At 56.8% G+C, this 18,237-nt stretch overlaps 5 protein-coding genes across 5 annotated transcripts; 3 read left to right on the top strand and 2 right to left on the bottom strand.

The window, feature by feature from the left end:
- Positions 1 to 146: 146 nt before the first annotated feature.
- On the bottom strand, positions 147 to 3,906 carry DCS_04838 (Tetratricopeptide-like helical; the record flags this gene model as incomplete). The annotated part of the gene is made up of 2 exons (XM_040802144.1): positions 147 to 1,268; positions 1,324 to 3,906. The coding sequence occupies 2 exons, from the start codon at positions 3,904 to 3,906 to the stop codon at positions 147 to 149; spliced, it is 3,705 nt and encodes a 1,234-aa protein (XP_040657177.1).
- A 1,841-nt stretch (positions 3,907 to 5,747) lies between these two features.
- On the top strand, positions 5,748 to 6,443 carry DCS_04837 (uncharacterized protein; the record flags this gene model as incomplete). Its single annotated transcript, XM_040802143.1, has 1 exon — positions 5,748 to 6,443. The coding sequence occupies one exon, from the start codon at positions 5,748 to 5,750 to the stop codon at positions 6,441 to 6,443; it is 696 nt and encodes a 231-aa protein (XP_040657176.1).
- Positions 6,444 to 7,681: 1,238 nt separating this feature from the next.
- DCS_04836 (sorting nexin-41) lies at positions 7,682 to 9,819 on the top strand (the record flags this gene model as incomplete). Its single annotated transcript, XM_040802142.1, has 5 exons — positions 7,682 to 7,784; positions 7,873 to 8,135; positions 8,203 to 8,469; positions 8,530 to 9,651; positions 9,724 to 9,819. 5 exons carry the CDS (start codon positions 7,682 to 7,684, stop codon positions 9,817 to 9,819), a joined length of 1,851 nt encoding a protein of 616 aa, XP_040657175.1.
- A 2,451-nt stretch (positions 9,820 to 12,270) lies between these two features.
- Positions 12,271 to 13,949, top strand: DCS_04835 (uncharacterized protein; the record flags this gene model as incomplete). The annotated part of the gene is made up of 2 exons (XM_040802141.1): positions 12,271 to 12,917; positions 12,983 to 13,949. 2 exons carry the CDS (start codon positions 12,271 to 12,273, stop codon positions 13,947 to 13,949), a joined length of 1,614 nt encoding a protein of 537 aa, XP_040657174.1.
- A 1,221-nt stretch (positions 13,950 to 15,170) lies between these two features.
- Positions 15,171 to 16,436, bottom strand: DCS_04834 (mRNA capping enzyme alpha subunit; the record flags this gene model as incomplete). Its single annotated transcript, XM_040802140.1, has 2 exons — positions 15,171 to 16,173; positions 16,252 to 16,436. 2 exons carry the CDS (start codon positions 16,434 to 16,436, stop codon positions 15,171 to 15,173), a joined length of 1,188 nt encoding a protein of 395 aa, XP_040657173.1.
- Between the last annotated feature and the right edge of the window lie 1,801 nt (positions 16,437 to 18,237).

The following is an 18,237-nucleotide window of genomic DNA, read 5'->3' as shown; positions in this document are numbered from 1 at the left end:
GCGAAAAAATGCATAGTCTCTGCCGAACCCGCCTTCTGCCGAACCCGCCTTCTGCCGAACCTGCCTTGTGCTCACTTCCCTCCTCGCCGAAGCCGTTGTACCCGGTGAACGTAACTCCATGGAGGTATGCAGCCTGCTCCAAAACTCTAGCTTCCAGAGGCATCCGAATTCTCGTCGTCATTCTCGTCACCGCCGGCATCTGGCACGTCTTCGTCCGCCGTCGCCGTAGGGCTGGCCTCTTGCTCGTCGAGAGGGCTCTTGACCGTGGCGGGCTCGGCGTCGTCGTCCTCTTCGTCGTCGCTCTCGAGCACTCGCCCCCTCCGCGTCCTCTTGTGCTGCTGCCGATGGGCGCTCTCGGCATCGTCGTCGTCATCATCCTCCTCCACCGCCGCCGCCGCCTCCTCCTCCTCCTCCTCCTCCCCTGCCTCCTCGCTGCCTCGGTCGCTCTGCCGATCCTCGTCGTCGACATCCATTTTGTCGGCGGCGCTGGCGTCGTCGTCGGCTTCCGAGAGAGGAGACCCGTTCCTCTCCAATCTCCTTTCGACTTGGTCAAGGGTGTTGTCGTCGTCTTCGTCGTCGCTGTCGACGACAATCTCATCCGACTTGAACTTGGACGATTCCTTCTTCGTGAGACGCCGCCTCTTCTTGACGTGTGATTCCTCTAGAGACTCGTCCTCGTCCTCGTCTCGTCCACCCTTCCTCTGCTTCTTCCGCTCGTCCGCCTTCTTCGGCTTGCGCTTGCGCTTCACCTTTTGTCCCGTCTCCTCGTCCGTCGTCATCTCGGCTTCCCGGCGAGAACGATCCTCCTCCTGCCGCTGCTCGGTGAGTATCCGATCGCGAGCCGCCATCGTCTCCCGCTCCTTCTTGATCTTCTCCTGCCGCTCCCGCTCCACGGCCAGAACGGCCTCGCGCTCCGCCTCGCGACGCTTAATGTCCGCTTCCCGCTGCAGCTGGGCCGCCTGGATCTTCTCCTTGTTCATCTCCTCCCATTCTCGCTGCTTGCCGATGGCTCTCTCGAGCTGCTTCCGGAGCGTGTTGCGGGCCATGTTGGCGCGCTGCTCCACGTCGTGCTTGGGGTACGGCGTCTGGGGGAGGGTGGCGATGTTGTCGAGGGATTTGATGGCAGCCTCGAGACCTTCCGCCGCCTTCTCGAGCTGATCCAACGTTCGCCTGTTCTCGGGCAAGGCCTGGATCGTCGTGACGAGCTGAATCTGGACAAAGGCCATGTTGAACTTGTAGTGGACCTGCTCGGGGGCCGCCTCCAGTGCCTTGGTCGCGGCGTCAGCCAGGGGCAGGTTGCCGGCGGATGCGTGGGTTGCTTACCTTTTCGGCGCACTCGAGGGCCTTGCCGCACGAGTCGACGTCTCGATCCACGCGCCCCTTGTTCAGCCACGTTCGGCCGAGGCAGGACAGGATGGTAGGGTCGTTCGACTTGCCCTCCTTGGCGAGGGCCGCCTCGTAGTGCTCTATGGCCTTGGAGAACTGCTTCAGCTCGGAGTACATGTGACCCAAGTTGACGTAAATGTGGGCGTCCTTGACCGTCTCCCGGATCTGGTTGAAGATGGGCAAGGCCGACTTGTAATCCTTGCGGTCCTCGACGAGGGCGATGGCGACGCCCTGCGCGGCGTAGGCGTTTTTGGGGTCGAGGGACAGGGCCTTCTCGAAGAACTCGACGGCCTTGCAGTAGATGGCGCTCTTCTTCTGCTTCTCCTGCGCCGTCTCGCGCCGCATCTCCCGCGCCTGCATCAGGTACAGGTTCCCCATGCCGACGAGCGCATACCTGTCGTGCTTGTCGTGGTTCTGCAGCGTGTGCTTGTAGTGGCGGAACTCCTGATCCTCGGCAATGTTGGCGTGCCACTTCCTCGAGTGGACCTTGCTGAGATACCAGCCGTAGAGCGCGCGGACTTCCAAGTCGCCGGGGTTGTCCTGGTACAGCCTGGCCACGGCATCCGGGCCCTCCTTGTTCGGGTTTTTCCTCAGCTTGATGTAGGCAAGCCTCGTGCGGGCATCCGTGTAATCGTCGTGACGAGCCAGCAGGCCTTCGTACACTTCCACCGCCTTGTCGGTCAAGCCTCGGGACTCGTAGCTCCTGCCGAGGTTGAAGCTGATGGTCGAGACGAGCGCGTCCGTGTCCATCTCGGGATCCTTCTCGCCGACCCTCATGCACGCGCCCAACGCCGCCTCGAACATGTCGCTCGCCAGCTCGTGCCTCTCGGCTTGGTAGTGGAAGCAGCCGATGTTGTTGAGGAGCTGGGGCGGAAGCAGCTTCCTCAAGGCCGCCTGCGCCTCGGGATCCTCGGAAGCGTCCTCGGGCCGCTCCGAGGCGGGGATCTGGTCGAGCTCGAGCTGTTCGACGTGCTGCAAGCATTGCAGCGCCTTGACCGGCTGATCGGCCTCGTAGAGACGAGCGAGATTCAGCAGGACCGACGAGTCGGGAGAGACGACTTTTTTGGGATCCTTCCACGCATTTCGGACCCCTTCCAGCAGAGCGATGGCCTTTTTCGACTCGGAAGACTTGTCTTCCTTGACGTCGCTCCGCTGGCTCGCAAATGTCTCCTCGGCGTAGAGGGTGCCGAGAAGGATCATGGCCTCGTAGTTCTTCGACTGCTGAATCATCTTCTCCAGACGCAGTTTCGCCTCGCCCAGGTCGTTTTTGAGAACCGAAAGCTGGGCGACGCCAAATTTGGCGGGCAGGTAGCCCGTGTCGGTTCCTCCACGGGCGTCGTCGGCTCGGCGGTAATAATCGCTGGCTTTTTCGGTTTCGCCGGCGTAGTGAGCCTGACGGGCGAGCAGATACCAGCCGTCGCTGGCGATGGCGTTGACGTCGGTGAACTGGATCGCTTTGTGCGCCAGCTTCTCCGAGTTCTCCCACGACTTGCGGGAAAGGAAGTAGCTCGAAAAGGTAGAGCAGGTCAGGGGAAGGTCCTTGTCGAGCTTGAAGGACCTTTGCGTGTACTCGGTCATGGCCTTCTTGTACAGCTTGAGAAAGTCTTCGCTGTTGACGGAGACGTGACCACTGGCGTCGAGGTAGAACAAGCCGACGAGGATGTTGGCGACGGCCGAGTCGGGGCTGATCTCGAGGGATCTCTCCCAGGCCACCTTTGCGTCCTCCTTGAATCCCAGCTGCCAGAAGCAGCAGCCGATGCCGATTCTGGGATCGGGGTCCACCAGGCTTGGCATCTTCTGCAGAACATCTTGGTACGTCGTCAAGGCATCCGGATATTTGTGCATGGAGAAGAATGCGCGGGCCTTGCCCATGAGGGCAAGCATGTTCTTGCCTTGCGAGACCCGCAGCGCATCGTCGAAAGACTTGACGGCCGTCTTGAGAAGTTCGTGCTTTTCGGTTCCGATGCCGCCCGCCGTCTTGGCCGGTGCTTGCAGGGAAGCTTTCAGGAGAAGGAGGACGCCTCGGGCGAGGAAGGTGGGCGGGAAGGAAGGGTTGAGGCGGGCGGCATCGTTGAGGGACGACGTCGCCATCTGCAGGTAATGCTCCTTGGTCACGCCGTCCGGGGAAACACGAGGCGCCTCGCGACTTTTCCACAAGTACATCCAGCAGAGACAGCAAATTATGCTCACCTTGTCACGCGGATTGCTGCCGTGGCTGATGGAGCTGCTGCCGCGGAGGAGCATCTCGATGGCGTGATCAATCTTCTTTTGCTTCGCGTACGCGAGGGCAACCGTCATCCAGTACGTCTTGGCGGCGTGCTCGTTTTCGAAGAGGGTGCAGAGCTCGGTAGGGTCGTCGAGAAGGACTTCGAGGTCGATCTCGACCGCTTCGTCCTCCTGGTCGCCTTGAACGGGGATATCGATGGCAGAGGGTATATCCGAGAAGCGAATGGTGACGGGAACGGCGGCCATGTCGCCATTCAAGGCCCCGTTCGCCATTGCGTTTGCGAGAGTCGCCATGCTTGCTGGCTGGCGAGGCGTCGAAATGCGATGGCAGGAGGCTGCGAAAGGACGACGAGGAACCGACGGAAGTGGCGTCTCAGGAAAGCTACTGTTGCATCTCGCGACGGCTCGAGGATGATTTCATCGGATGGAATTCGCTTAGGGGATCATGGCCGCGAGGGGGCAACGACGAAGGGTGTGGAGTGGTTGGTTGGATGAATGGTTGAAGAAGATGGTCTGCTTTACGGCAGGGAATAATCTAGCCGTTGCAGCACATGGACCATTTAATTACGTGTAATTACTCGGTAATAGTGCACTGGAAAAGTATGGAGGATTACACTACGAGTACGGCGCACATGTACAGGTACTTGGTACGTACGGGGTACTGATGTCCCCGTACCACTTTGCAAGCTTAGTACTTGGCTCCGTACCAGTATTGGAAAAGTAGGAGTATTAATATACTTAAATACACATAATTACAGAGTACAGTACTCCGTACTCCGTACAGTATGATTACTTGTACGGGGTACAGAACACTGCAGGCACCAATAGGAATACCTACCGTAGTCCGTACGCCTGCTGCAAGTACTTGCATATGCAAGTGCCTTAGTACTCCGTACCGTACTTGTACATGTGCAATTATTGTACTCCGGACTGTACATGTACTATAATAGTCTGTATCAATACTGTACGGAGTACGGAGGAGTACTGCAATTATTACTCAATATTAACTTGATCACGCCCAATGGTCTGGGCTTGCTGATCCGCCCAACTGACGAACCGGTGCAATCATTGAACCTCCCCAGTCAAGCTTCAACGGCAACAGGCTATCCTTCTTACACTATTGTGTATGGTAGAGCCAACTATTCGACTTTACAGCAGTACGAAATCTAGTCAATCCACAGCAGGCATTACTCTGCGCCATTTTTATATCTCTTTCTATGTTTGGAATGATGTTTCCATTCATGGAGGTCATGGATTTACCCTTGATTCCAGGTTGGGACGGAGATCGCGTGTTCGTTAGGCGGACTGATCATTCTGGCTACGGCATGGATGACATGGTACTGTACAAGGGCGAATTTCTCTGAGCGCTACCCATTGATCTAGAATGGCCAGGCGATCCGAATATCTGCATCATACTACTACCGTATTATCAAAGTAGACAGGAAGGTAGGTGAGTAGGTAGGTAGGTGAGTAGGTACCTAGGTAGGTAGGTATGTAGGTACCCTATGGCGATCAATCAGTCTATCAGCCCAGTCAGTGCCTCGAGTCAATCTATTCACGTGGTCCCTGTTCTCTACTTACATGATCATCTGTCACTCATTGCGTTTTTCAGTCTGCCAGCCAGCCGGCCAGAGTGGAGTGGCCAGTTACTCAACCAAAAAACGTACAATCTCATCGCTGCGGGTGAACACAATCGTTGCCCACGCCTAGACTCAACTCAGGTTCAGAGCCCCATCGCCGGATCCAAGATATGCAATCTTTTGTCTCTCCCAGACTAGTCGACTTGAAGAGACCGGTATGCCTATCCATCTACCACCCGCATCAACTGTACTAACCGAGTGACTAGAGAGATGATGATGGGGGCCAGGGCCCTGAAGGAAGAACTTCTGAAGGGAGAACTTCTGAGCCGTGCGCTTGCACACTGCTTTGGGTGGTACTGTCTCGCCTGGGCCGAGAGGTTCGGTATCATTTTCGGCACAGTCGTCGTCTGCTTGCTGCTGTTTTTGGCCTGCTTATACTACTTGGGTCGGGCCAGGGTCGCTTGCCGAGATCGCACATCAAGACGGTCAAGACGGCGGGCGGGGGGGAGAATGACAAGGCCTGGGCAGGGTCGATACGGGGGAGAAAACACCGCCATGGCACCGCTTCCTGCTGCCCAGTGGCGGTTTGGCTACCCAGCCGCGGTGGTGTACCCGCCAGCCGTCGTCGGTTTGGATGCGGCGGATCGTCCGAGAGCCCTACCACACATCACCGAGCTCAACAGGGAGCCGCCATTCCATGCCGAGAGATTGCCAGCGACCACGCATGCGATCCTGCCGATTTCCTCACCTCTTCGTCACAAGGGGCACCGAGGTTCGAAACCACCCAACCGCGGCAGATCGTCCTCTCCGAGTCTTCGCTCAGAGAGCACCCGGTGTCGGAGACAGCCAAGCTGGATTCAACGAATGAGCCAAGCGTTACGACTGCCGCCGGGCACAGCCTCGACAATTGCCAGCTCGACAGCCGCAGGGACGCCTCGTCATTCAGGGCTCGTGGCAACCGAGGACGGACCGTCAGCTGCTCTCGAAGCTTCGGCTTCTCCAAAGCGAGAGGATGTGGCGCCCAGCGTTGAAGAATGCGAGAGTCCGGAAGAGCCAATTCTCCAACTGCCGGCCGCAGATCTGCGTGGCGATGCTGAAGATGGAGACGATATCCAATCTCTGCAAACGAACGTCGCAACGGTTCACAGTGACGATTTCCAAATGTCTGACCATCCCTCCAACCTCCTGCAACAATCAGGTACGACGCCACTGACAAAGGTGGGACTAAGCGACGAAGCAGATCAACACTGACATGGGCGTGGCAGAGTCAGATGTCGAGGGCGCGTTGAGTGCCACCCAGCCGTATGGTTGTCATTGGATCCCGTCAGAATCATCACTTGGGCTAGGCAGGCCGCTTCAAAATGGTTCCATCTCCGTTGGCTCCAGGATGGTGCCTGAGGCAGGCAATGCCGTCGATAGGCACTGAGAGAAGGCGTTGATGCAAAGGTCTTTCGATCGTTTGCTTGCTTTTCAACTGGGAGCATAGATCATGCCCGCCATGGCGGAGGCAGATCGATAGCTCTCGTCTCTGCCAACAGCCATTCTGCCATTTGGGGCGGACGCCTTGGGGACTGCCGTGGGTCCATGTTCGGGGTGCTTTCCATTCTGTTACAAATATAAAGGAAGCACTTTCGGCTATCGGCCAGGAACCCTGTTGCTTGAATGTGACTATGTCGGCCGCAATCCAGGTCCCCAAGACTTGATGGCGAAAATCATGGATGCGACCCGCTGAATGCCAACCATCATGTGCGGATTTTTGTGTGATTTCGGAACCGCGTCATCAAGGAATAAATGTACGGAGTAGGAATAGTACGGCTCCTAAGCGTGGCATGTAAGCTTTGGAGTAGTCCGTACTAGGAAGTATTATTGATGATGGGTGCCTACCTAGTACTTCGAAGCAAGTACTTCAGTGCCTACCTAGTACGCAGATGTGCATGCAGTACGGAGTAGTGAGCACCTAAGTCACTACTGTACCGTAGGTACGTATGGAGAACTTAGTAGTAATAATTGCTAGCTGACCATGTGGTCCGTGCACGCGGCACCGTCGTCATATCAGCTCTACATGTATTGAATGAACGGTACCTGCTCAGTACTACCCTGAAAAGTACCGCAGTCGTTGCACGGGAGAGTAGGTACTTCCTGCAAAGTAGGCCGCAGGTAGACATCTTGACGCCGCCTCCAGTACATTGGCCAACCAGCAGAGCTACAGCAGACAAGAGTTGACGACACATCAACACAAGCAGCCCGTCCGTTTATTTTTTCCTCCACCGTATCTGCACCTTTCGCCATCCCACATCTCGATCGTCGGAGAAGGGCCAAGAGCCCCAAAGGGCATCCATCACCCATCTTCCCCAACCTCGCATCGAACCTGGCGGCTGCGCCACTCCCACCAGGGAGCGACATCACGGACGTCACCACGTGCAGCATCATACGTCCTCCTCGCCAGCCTGCTTCTTTCCTCGTCGGGAACGGTCCATGAATCGGTCACGATGTGGAATGACGAGGACAACAACCCATACGGGACCAGCTTCGATCGCCGCGATTCCGTCACGTCGCCGTCGACCAACCCGATTTCGCCCACCTCGCACGACTGTACGTACGGCTCCGGCCCGGAGGCACCACGCACTCCTTTTCCCTCCTGGCCTCCCTCGCTTCGTTGGCGCTGACGGACCGGTGGCAGACCGGCCTTATGATGCCTCCCAAACCCCGACTTCGGGCAGCGAAGATGATCAGCCCGTCTTCGGCCGCGGCGCACCGACCGGCGGTGTTGATCGCGAGGTAGTTCAGGCCGACGACGCTGCGTCGAGGAGGAAACCGGGACGGTACAACAGCCGCATCGAGCAAATTCTCTACGAGCACCCGGACATACCCATCATGATCACCGATGCTGGCAAGAGTCTCGAGAGCGGCGGACGGTACATCGTTTACACCATTCGAACTGGCGTGAGCTATTTTCCCCCACCCGGTTCCCGGGAGAGCACGACCCTCGGCTGACGGCGGGTGGCTGCAGGATCTCGAAGTGCGACGCCGGTACTCGGAGTTTGCATCGCTCAGAGAGGCTCTCACACGCCTGCATCCTACCCTCATCATCCCCCCGATCCCGGAGAAGCACACGATGGCGGACTACGCAGCCAAACCGACGAGTGCCAAGCAAGACCAGCAGATCATCGACTTGCGAAAGCGCATGCTGGCCGTCTTCTTGAACCGATGCCGACGGATGGAGACGGTGAGGAACGACGGCGTGTGGTGGAGGTTTCTCGACCCCAACGCGAGCTGGGTATGTCCTCATGCCTTGGTCGTCATCATGTCCGGATGGGTAGGGCTGACCCTGTGATAGAGCGAGGTGTTGCATTCGCATCCCGTGGCATCCATCCCCAAGTCGGTGCTCAAGGCGCCCCCCGAGGACACTGCCAATCCGACGGTGGCCCACAGCTTTCTTCCCGTGCCTGCAAGCTCGGCGAAGCTCAAGACGACGGCCGTCGACGGCCACCACCCGGCCGCCCAGCCGAGCAGCCACTTCATCGGCCGCGCCCCGCCTCCGACGGGAGAGCAGAGCGAGGTGGATCTTGACCCGTACTTTGTCGCCTACGAGGCCTCGATCAAGGAACTGGAACAGCTTCTGACGGGCCCCATGGAAAAGGTCAACCGTCGAACGCTCAGCCACCTGTCGGCGTTGGCCGCCGATCTGTGCGAACTGGGCTCTCGATACAATGCCTTTGCCCTGTCGGAGCAGGCGCCATCGCTCGGCCCGGCCATCGAGAGGATCGGCCAAGCAGCCGACCTGTCCTACATTGCGACCGAGGAGCTGTCGGGCTCCCTGGGCGCCAGCTTCGCCGAACCGATGCGAGAGAATGCCCAGTTCGCCGGTGTCGTCAGGAGCGTGCTGCGGTACAGGGTCCTCAAGCGCGTGCAGCAGGAGCTGACGTCGCACGAGCTCAGCAAGAAGCGAGCCCTCCTCGACCAGCTGGAGCGCAGCGAAGCCGAGGCGAAACGGATCGAGCAGTACCTCTCCAGCAGCCAGCAGGTCTCCCCGCCGCCGAAGCGGTCGACGAGTCTTAAGGAGCCGCCGACGCAGCACCGGCGCGAGGGAGGCCAAGAGGACACGGAGTCGATCGACTCCGACTTTCCCCCGACGCACGGCGATTTCCCTTCGCCGCCTCCGTCGGCGAGTCAGGGCTTGCCCGAGAGGAGCGAGCGTGTCTCGCACCGGAAGATGCCGAGCGGAAATTCGATTACGAATAAAATCTTTGGTCCGATCCGCCATGCCGTGCAGGGGGTCGTCGATGTCGACCCCGAGCGAACACGGAGAGACACGATTGGCAAGACGAGGGAGTCAATTGGCCAGCTGGAACAAGCCCAGGTGGTTTCTGAGCGGGATGTGAAGGAGGCGAGCGCCAGCGTCCTCGAGGACATGAAGAGGTTCCAAAAGGACAAGGAAGATGACCTGAGACGGTACATGGTACGTTTGCATGAGTCTTTTCACCCCAAGACGACGACCAGACCAAGGGCGACACTGACGATGCACAAACAGCTTGCGTACGCGAAGAGCCAGATCGAATGGGCCAAGAAGAGCAAGCTACAATGGGAGGAGGCACGGGCAGAGGTCGACAAGATAGACGAGACCTGAGCGTACGCGAGCCAGATGCCTGAGCCTGATGGTGGCCCTCGAGTCAGCTAAGGGACGGATCACCACTGTCTTTGCGCGGCGGCGAGGCTGTAGTCTGGCAGAGTCGCCCTGGCGGCATGGATGGTCGGACTGGGCATCATTGGAAGATTACGCAGACAAAAAAAAAAGAGAAGCGCGCTCGCACGTGCGTCATGCCAAGTTCTCCACGTTGAATGAAGGCAATCGGAAGAAGCATGTCCGAACAGTTCCCATCTATTGGGACCGAGTGGTTTGCATGACGAGATGCCGAACCGCAACTCGACCGGCGGCTCGATCTCGATCTTTTCCAAGAAGGCCCAATCATGGTGTCGCAAATGACGAGACCTTGTGATCAACGAACGCATCGGCGAGGCTGCCAAGGGCGACTGACAAACTACCAGAGACTGTTCAACCGGCGATACCAGTCGGCTCCAAGTAGCCTGGACAGCGAGCCTAATGGCGAGACAGGCCGCTGTTGAAGCGTTGAGGCAGGCAGAAGGAGCTACAAGAAGGAGCCTGTTACAGGTAAATAGCGCTTTCCAAACTTTGGTCCTCCGTAATTCTCGTAGAACTTCCATTTTTCCACTTCCATTTTGCCTAGTCATTATATACACACATGCGCAAGACACTCCCATGTCATAGATTTATCTGCGGTTGATTCAACGTCTCCTCAAGGAGGATGTCAGGCAGCAGCCGTGCCCTCCAATTTGCACAAATAATACAGAGCGTACAGAGCCTGCACTGATTGTCAGCAAGAATGTCACGTTGGGCCTGTACACGACATGACCTTGCATCAGACGTTGACTCATGCTCGAATCGGTTTCTATCTGGATTTCTAGGCAAGGAAACGAGTGCTTTCGACTTTGACAACAAGAACCCGGCCATGAACATAACCTGTCGGCGCGAGTTGAAAGACGCCAAGAGAGCGAATGGCGGGAGGAAGACGACGCGTCTCCTGTGATGGATGGGTTACGCAAACCACGTCCTGACATCCTTCATATATGACGATTCTCCACGGATACATCGGTCGTCAAAGCCAAACCTCGAAAGTTTCAAGCACAGCCCCAAATAATATACATCAATCTGGCACTGCAGGAGCTGAGAAATATGCCACAGAGGTGCTCCGCATCGACTTGATGGCCATTGATCTTATCCCTCCTCGAGGCGACACGAACTGAAGACACAATCTATACCTGCCGCGTAACTGTGGTTGAAAAACTGGCGGCTGTGTCCATCGGTGTGCACCCGAGACCTTTGCTTCATCAAAACCCCCTTGGACAACCGGAGCGACTCGTCTCAATGTCACGGGCTGTCCGCTTCGATCTTGCTTTCGGTGAGGTTGTGGTTATACTCATGGTCCTGCTCATCATGATACCCACACCATGCTCGCGGCTGTGCCACGGGTTGTGCTTGTTCAACGACGATGGAACTGCAGCAAGACGCATCTCTGATTCCCCCTCCTATCTGACCGTCGTCTCACCCTCGGCATCTTTATGCCATCGCCTATGGCTCCGAAAGCCGAGGAGTTTTCAAGCAAGAATCTGTAAGTGTATTCGTCGGCGTGCAAGGGGGTACGCTCCTTGTCGTTTGCCGTGTCCAACACTCGTCCCGTCACTGTCACCTCACCCGTTCGATAATGATCAGGGACCCTCATCGACACCCTGACATACTTTCTCAGAACGGGGGTCTTCTCTCTTTTTATGTACTGGAAAGGTGTGAAAACGTTCATGCCATTCTCAGGAGAAAATACACATCAACCACCGCCTCCTTCGCCCAGCCTACTGATCTTTCTCTCCGTCCCAACATCAGTATCCGGAAGGATACGACATATCCCTGGGGAAGCTACCTGCAGCTGTGTCTGCCGTGACTCTGTCATCCGGTGCCTGCTCGCCCCGGCAACCACACAGCTGTTCAACGTGATTCACTGCTCACGGGAAATTTCTTCATTCTTCTCGCCTAATATACAAACACCTCGTGCCCGTGCTCGCTCGCTCCCCCCCATCTCTCCTCTCCCTCTTCACTTGGATCTCTTCTCATCTTCTCAACTTCCTACCCTTTCTCCTCTGCGCAGTCATCCTCCACATTCGTTTTGCATAATTGCAGCTCCCCGTTCCACGAACCGCACCGCTCCTTTGTCAAGCTCTCGAAAGCCCAAGGAAATCGCTGCTCTTCTATCTACACTCAGGTGGTACGCAACCTCGAGCCCCATTCATCACCTCTCGGGGCGAGTGGTTTTTGGTCAAGGTGGTGCAACGCTCACACGACGCGGGCAAACATCGCCAACTGGTACACCAAGAATCACGGTCACAGCCAAAATCACACGCGCAACGGGTAAAACGCGTTCAGCTTCGTGCTGACAACAAGTCGCAGATATCTCTCTATTCCGACCAGCTCGCACCTTGATCACACCCCTGCCTGGCCAGTACCTCGAGTATGTCCACACGCGGTGCCCGAACCGTCGAACATGATGATGCTGATCTCTGCAAAGCGTGCATCATGAGAGACTACGAATATTTCGACGAGGGCAAGCTCCTTCACGCCTCTCGTGTCAACAAGGACCGCACTTCTCTTGGCAAAAAGATACTCACCAGAGGAGCCATCATGTTTGGCCTCATTGCCCTCGTCTTCGGAATTGGTCTTCTCGCCTCCCACTGTCGTATGCTTGCCATGGTGCCTTTGCCATACTTGGCTAACGGTGACAATTCAGATGGTGCATCTCCCCCCGAGGCAGAGCTCATCCATGCGGAGCAGATGGTGTCAGAGGCCGCCCATGAGCTGGCTCGTCGTGGGGAATGCGGCGAAGATGGAATCCCCTATAATCTCGCTGGCAACGTTGTCATGGCCCAGATTGCTGGATCCTCTGGTCTCGGCACCGGCACCGGCACCGGCACTGGCACCGGAATCCCTTTCCGCATCAACGGCACTGTCGGTGCCGTTGGTACGACGGGTTATACGTTGACTGCCAAGAGAGGAACGGGTCGAAGCACCGAAACCGGTAGCGTCGAGGCTTCTGTCATGGAAACGTCCCAGACGGCGTCCGAACTCGAGACTATACCCTTTGGCGTCAGCATTCCTATTTCGTATGTTGCCCTGGGAAATTCGCACGCTGATGGGATGTTGCGCAGCTTGTAACTGACTTGTCCAGGACTCAAACTGCCGTGTCGACCATATATAGCATTCGCACAACGGATGAGTTTACGACTCGTGCTACTCAGACGACGGCGATTACCTATGTGCCGCCTGAGTCCGAGGAAGATGGCTGCACTGCTGACCCGACGACCAAGACCCTCTCTGTCTATGTCACCGTCTCTCCTGTCCCGATCGTGACAATCACTGCTGGTCGGCTGACGGCTACCCAATATGACACGGACGTTTCCTTCACCGACGGCCTTCCTGACGTGACGCTCTCCGAGCTCCCGTCCACTCGCACGGCCGTTCTCACTCATGTCTCCTTCACCAACGGCCCTCCTGATGTGACCATCTCGGCCCTCCCAGATACGCAAACCGACGTGCTGACCGACGTCTCCTTCACGGCCGGACCGCCCGACGCTACAGTGTCGGGAAAGCCGTCGACGGTAACGCACATCGAGGCCAGCATCTCCCCAAGCCAGTTCACCACAATCACCATCACAAATCTCTGGGGCACGTTTTCACCGCAACCCTTGACGACGGTGACGGAAACCGACACGACCCAGAGGACGGTCACCGAGTACAAGAGTGTTACGGTCACGGCTGAGCAGAGCACGGGAGAAATTACCATCACGATCACGGATCCTTTCAACCTCCCGGCGAGCAGCACCAGCACCAGCACAAGCGCGAACGCCTACTCCTCCGCGCTGGGCGAGGCTCTCACCCCCATGCCGTCCGAGCCCGACGTCGTCGTCACCCAGACCTTCACCACCACTGTCAAAGGAGGCCCTCCTGCTGTTTCCTTCACCACGGTGCGCGTGCCCGCTCGTGGCACCAACGGCACGGTCGACGCCACGCCTTCCGCCGTCGTCGTATCGGATGGTGGTAAAAGGACGGCACCTCGCGGCTGGGGTAGCAGCAACGGCTCTGGCAGTCTGGGATGTCTCATCATGCTGGGTGCCCTCATCGTGCTTGCCCTCTAGCTGTGGCAAGCTGCCATTCGTCCCGGGGGATGCGGGCTGGGTATTGAGAGCATAATAGTACTCGTCGATGACCGTGCCTTCGTTTTAGGTCGTCTGGATTTCGCCCTTGGAGCCGGAGACGGAATGGGACGTGGCCGGTCAGCTCACCCAACGCAATGATCGCATCGTGGCGAGGGCCCTAGTTACCGTGTGCGGAAACGACGGTCGTTGGGAATGCCGACCTACGCCAAAATACGCATGTATTATCGATTGACTGAAATGAGAGGTTTGACGAGGAGTAGTAGGCGTGTCCGATGGGTAATCAGTAATAATTTTACGTCCCTAGCCGTTGCACAATCATGCGAGAATTCCTGTCGATACCCGAAGCCTTTGCAAAGGTGGCCGATGGCATCCAAATGATGGTTTCCATAACAAGAGAGTATTTCCTGCACGCATTTGGCCGAAATTAATGCTACGTTGATGGTAGCTCGAGCATACCGTACAGTATACATGTCGTGCGCCTTGCTATAACCAGTAGATTCACTACTGCTGTGTATCTAGGACGCCAGGGCATGTGGGCAATGGAAAGCAAAATCAGAGGCACAAGCCGGGCTTGCTGTGAAGGCAAATCCATAATGAGCTATAAGGGTCTTTGTGGATTGCCAATTAGGGGTGAGATCTCCGTGGCTGCTGCGTGCCGGTAGGTATTCGAATACCGTATTCCAAATACCGTATACCGTATGCTGTATGCTGTGTGGTGTATGCCGTATGCTACATGTCGTATGCCGTATGCCGCGACGATAGTTGCCATTGTTTTGAAGCGTCATCTCTTATTGAATGCAAAGGCTCGTGACGTGGGGGCGCAAACAATTCCCACGTCGAGATGATTAGGAGCATAGCAGGTAGTAACGCTTCCTCCCAGCCAGTCTTCCTCGCTCGACCTTGAATAACTCGACGAGTAAAGGGTCGGTACGCGTGGCTTCGCGTCGAGGACTCAGTCGGTGCATGCAGGAGATAGAACCCCCCCCCCCCCCCCCCCCGAAAAAACGAATGGGATCCGGAACCGGGCTTCGGCCGAGGCTGCTTGCATGGCGGCCGCACGCGCTGACGGTTTCTTCCATCCCAGCCCAACGGATGCTTCATGTTGCTCGTCACCGCCTGACCATGCTGCAAAGACGGCGGCGGGACGAGGGTGTGAATGTGGGAAAACGACGGTGACGGAGGCCACGGTCGTATAGGAGACTACCGTCCTCGCCTCGATTCTTGTTCGGCGCGGGCCTGGCGTGACTTCCACGAGTCCCTGATGTGTAGGGCGGCGCGGTAGAGATCCTTTTCGGAGACGCGGTCGTTGATGCTTTCGAGAACGCTCGAGACGGTGCTCCGGTGGTTCGCCTCGCTCTTGTCGTCCCGGAAGCGAATCATACGCCAGCGGCCCTGTTCGTCGAGGTTGCACTCGATGATGCGGTCGTTGAGGGGGTCGCCGAGGCTCTTGAGAACCTCCCACTCGTCCTCGGCGAGGTAGAGGTCGCTGAAGACCTCGTAGCGTTCCGGCCCGCTGTCGCCCTTGTAAATCAGGAGCTCCGAGTGGGGCAAGCTGTCGTAGTCGACAAAGGGTTCCGTGATGCCCTCGGCCTTCTCCTCACTCGTCGGCTCGACGGTGGGGAAGTTGAGCTTGAGACGAAAGTCGATGGTGTTCTCCTCGGGCGGCTTCCACTTCAGAATGTGAGGGTCCGTGCCGTGCTTGTAGGGCGTGTTGCGGCAGGTGAAGATGAGGCCGTCGTTGCCGTGCTTGAGGCCCGGCAGAACCTGCTTGAACATCATCTCGATGCCGTAGCCGAGCTGGAAGGGTTTCATCTCGACGAAGAAGGGTTGGAACTTGAGCTCGTCGGGGTACTCCTTGAAGAGCTTCTCGTACGGCGTGTAGAGGCGCTCCTTGAAGTAGGCCAGACGCTTGTCGAGGGTGCGGTCCATGAGCTTGTTGCCATCCATGACGAGGCAGTCGAAGACGAGGAATCGGGGCTCCTTCTTGCCGTTCGGCAGGCTGTCCCAAACAAGCTCGCCATCGACGAGGGTGGCGGTGTGAAAGGCGCTCGGGTCGTTCACCCGCGGGAAGTGCAGGTTCCTGTTGTTGAGGAACCAGTAGTCGTTCTTCCGGTCGATGAGGTAGTGAGCCTCGTTGCCGGCCTCGTCGTCCGTCGAGTACAGCAGATACCGGATGCCATCCGACTTTTCGCACACGTAATAGCTGCCACCACCGTTAGCGGCCGGCCGGCCGGGGGAGGGGGGGGGGGGGGGGGGGGGGGGCAAAACGGGGGGATCGTACTCTTGCTTGGTGAGCTCGTCGAGATGCTGGCGTGCGAAACTGACAGGCTGGGCACCGGGAAAGGAGGTCTGATGCCTGTCCAGCAGCTCGGCCACCTCCTTACGCATCGTATAGAGAAGCTGGCCCTCGGCCTTGACGCCGGGCACGGCGATGGACGCGATCTGACCGTCGGCAGGCTGCTCCATGACCTCGGCAGCGTGTGATGGCGAGCGTGAGTCTAGGTGTGTGTGTCTTTGTGAAGAATGAACGGAGCATATTATAACATAGCACCTAAGGGAGTATGGAGTAGGTGTAGGTAAGTACTGTACTTGGGAACTAATGTACGGAGTACTGCATGTACTAATTACCCGCCTGACCAAGCGAGTACCTCAGCAACTACAAGTACATGTACTCGTGGCGTGGCAAGGCCGTATACTTACTTGTACTTACTACCAGCAAGTGCTTGCGTATGGCTGGCACGCTTAGCAGGGTGCTATCCTTCGATTGCTAATTAGTACAGAACTGCGTCAGAAAACCTTACGGCTGGGTTATACTTACGGAAGGTTAGCGCATGCGCTACCAGCCGACTCCCGCTCAGCGGACTCCAGCTAGTGGGCTCCTGCTTCTTGGCACCTGTCTGGCAGTGCTCGCCTTAGGAGGAACAGCACCAAATATGGTGTATTACTACGTACCGAGTAGGTGCCCAGTATTACTCCGTACGAACACTGGGATATCCATTTCATCGTCCGTACTCTGCACGACCCGACCGACTGCAGGAGGAGCTCGGCAGTCATAGGCTTGGTCAGCAGGTAACAGCCGCATACAAGTGTTCGATGGACAAGTACGTCAAGCCGCCTTGTCCATCGTCGAGAGGTTGAGGGGAGCTTCGCCACCTACTAGGTACCTAGTACTTATGGACGGAAAACCACTAAAAGAGTACACTGTACTTGGAGCTACTGTAGCCGCTGTAGGGAGTGTACAGTACTGCAATGTACGTAAGTACATGTATACTAGTATCGTGCATGCGCTCTGTACGGAGCACAAGTAGAGTATTTCAGACCAGGTGTACATGTACAGTAGGTGTACTCCGTACGGAGTACAGGATTACGCTGCGGGAGCAGTCACAGGTGCATGTGCTGTAAGTAAGTACTTACTTGTACATGTACTCCGTACGTGAAACCTGCAACGAAAGTGGACCAGAAGTAATAATTCCAGGTTGGCACGCGTCGCGTAATTAATCCTCCAAGAACGAGAGATGCGGCGTCTGCGTAATACGGGGCAATAGCCTACATGTACAACTACCTACACTGCAAGTACTCAACCTACAACCTGCCTTCATGCAAGTACTTTTGCCTGTCGGCATGCGTGGAACCACAGTTGGCGTTGCTCCAGGTTATAGTCAACCGTACCTAGTAGTAGTCCACCCTACATCGACCGCCGTACGCCTCGTGGATGCTTGGGTTCCTGATTGTAGGTGTAGTGGTGTACAGTACTTAAATGTCGATGAGAGAGTATTCGCTTAGGTACACTGTACTTACTACCTCATAATACTTGGTACCTACTCAGTACCTAACACATCGAGCTCTCCGCGCTCCGTACTGTACTGCTTGCTTGGTAGGTACTTTAGAAATAGGTACTTGTACTTGTACGTGCCTGACAACATGACTTTGACAGGCAATTCCATGTACAGGGTGGTACTCGCACCTCGCGCGCACACCAACATCTACGCCTGAGTACTAATACATGTACGCAGAGGTACCTGCGCTACGAGCATCTGCCGTAGCACCAGCCATTCCTCCAGCACTTGCATCAAGTACCTGTACCTACCCACCTGCCACCACAATGTACAGTACCAGCACAAGGCAGGAATAGTAATGCTGCCGTACAACACGACCAGACCATATCACCTCAACCGCCTCAACCACCTCTGCCAACCTTTTTCCACCACCGCCACCTCCACACCGCATCGTCGTCGTCGTCGCACAAGAACAGAGCCGAAACGCTGCG

This window comes from Drechmeria coniospora, chromosome 02 (assembly GCF_001625195.1).
Source record: "Drechmeria coniospora strain ARSEF 6962 chromosome 02, whole genome shotgun sequence".
NCBI classification, from domain to species: Eukaryota; Fungi; Ascomycota; class Sordariomycetes; order Hypocreales; family Ophiocordycipitaceae; genus Drechmeria; species Drechmeria coniospora.
This window is presented reverse-complemented; position numbering and strand designations above follow the sequence as displayed.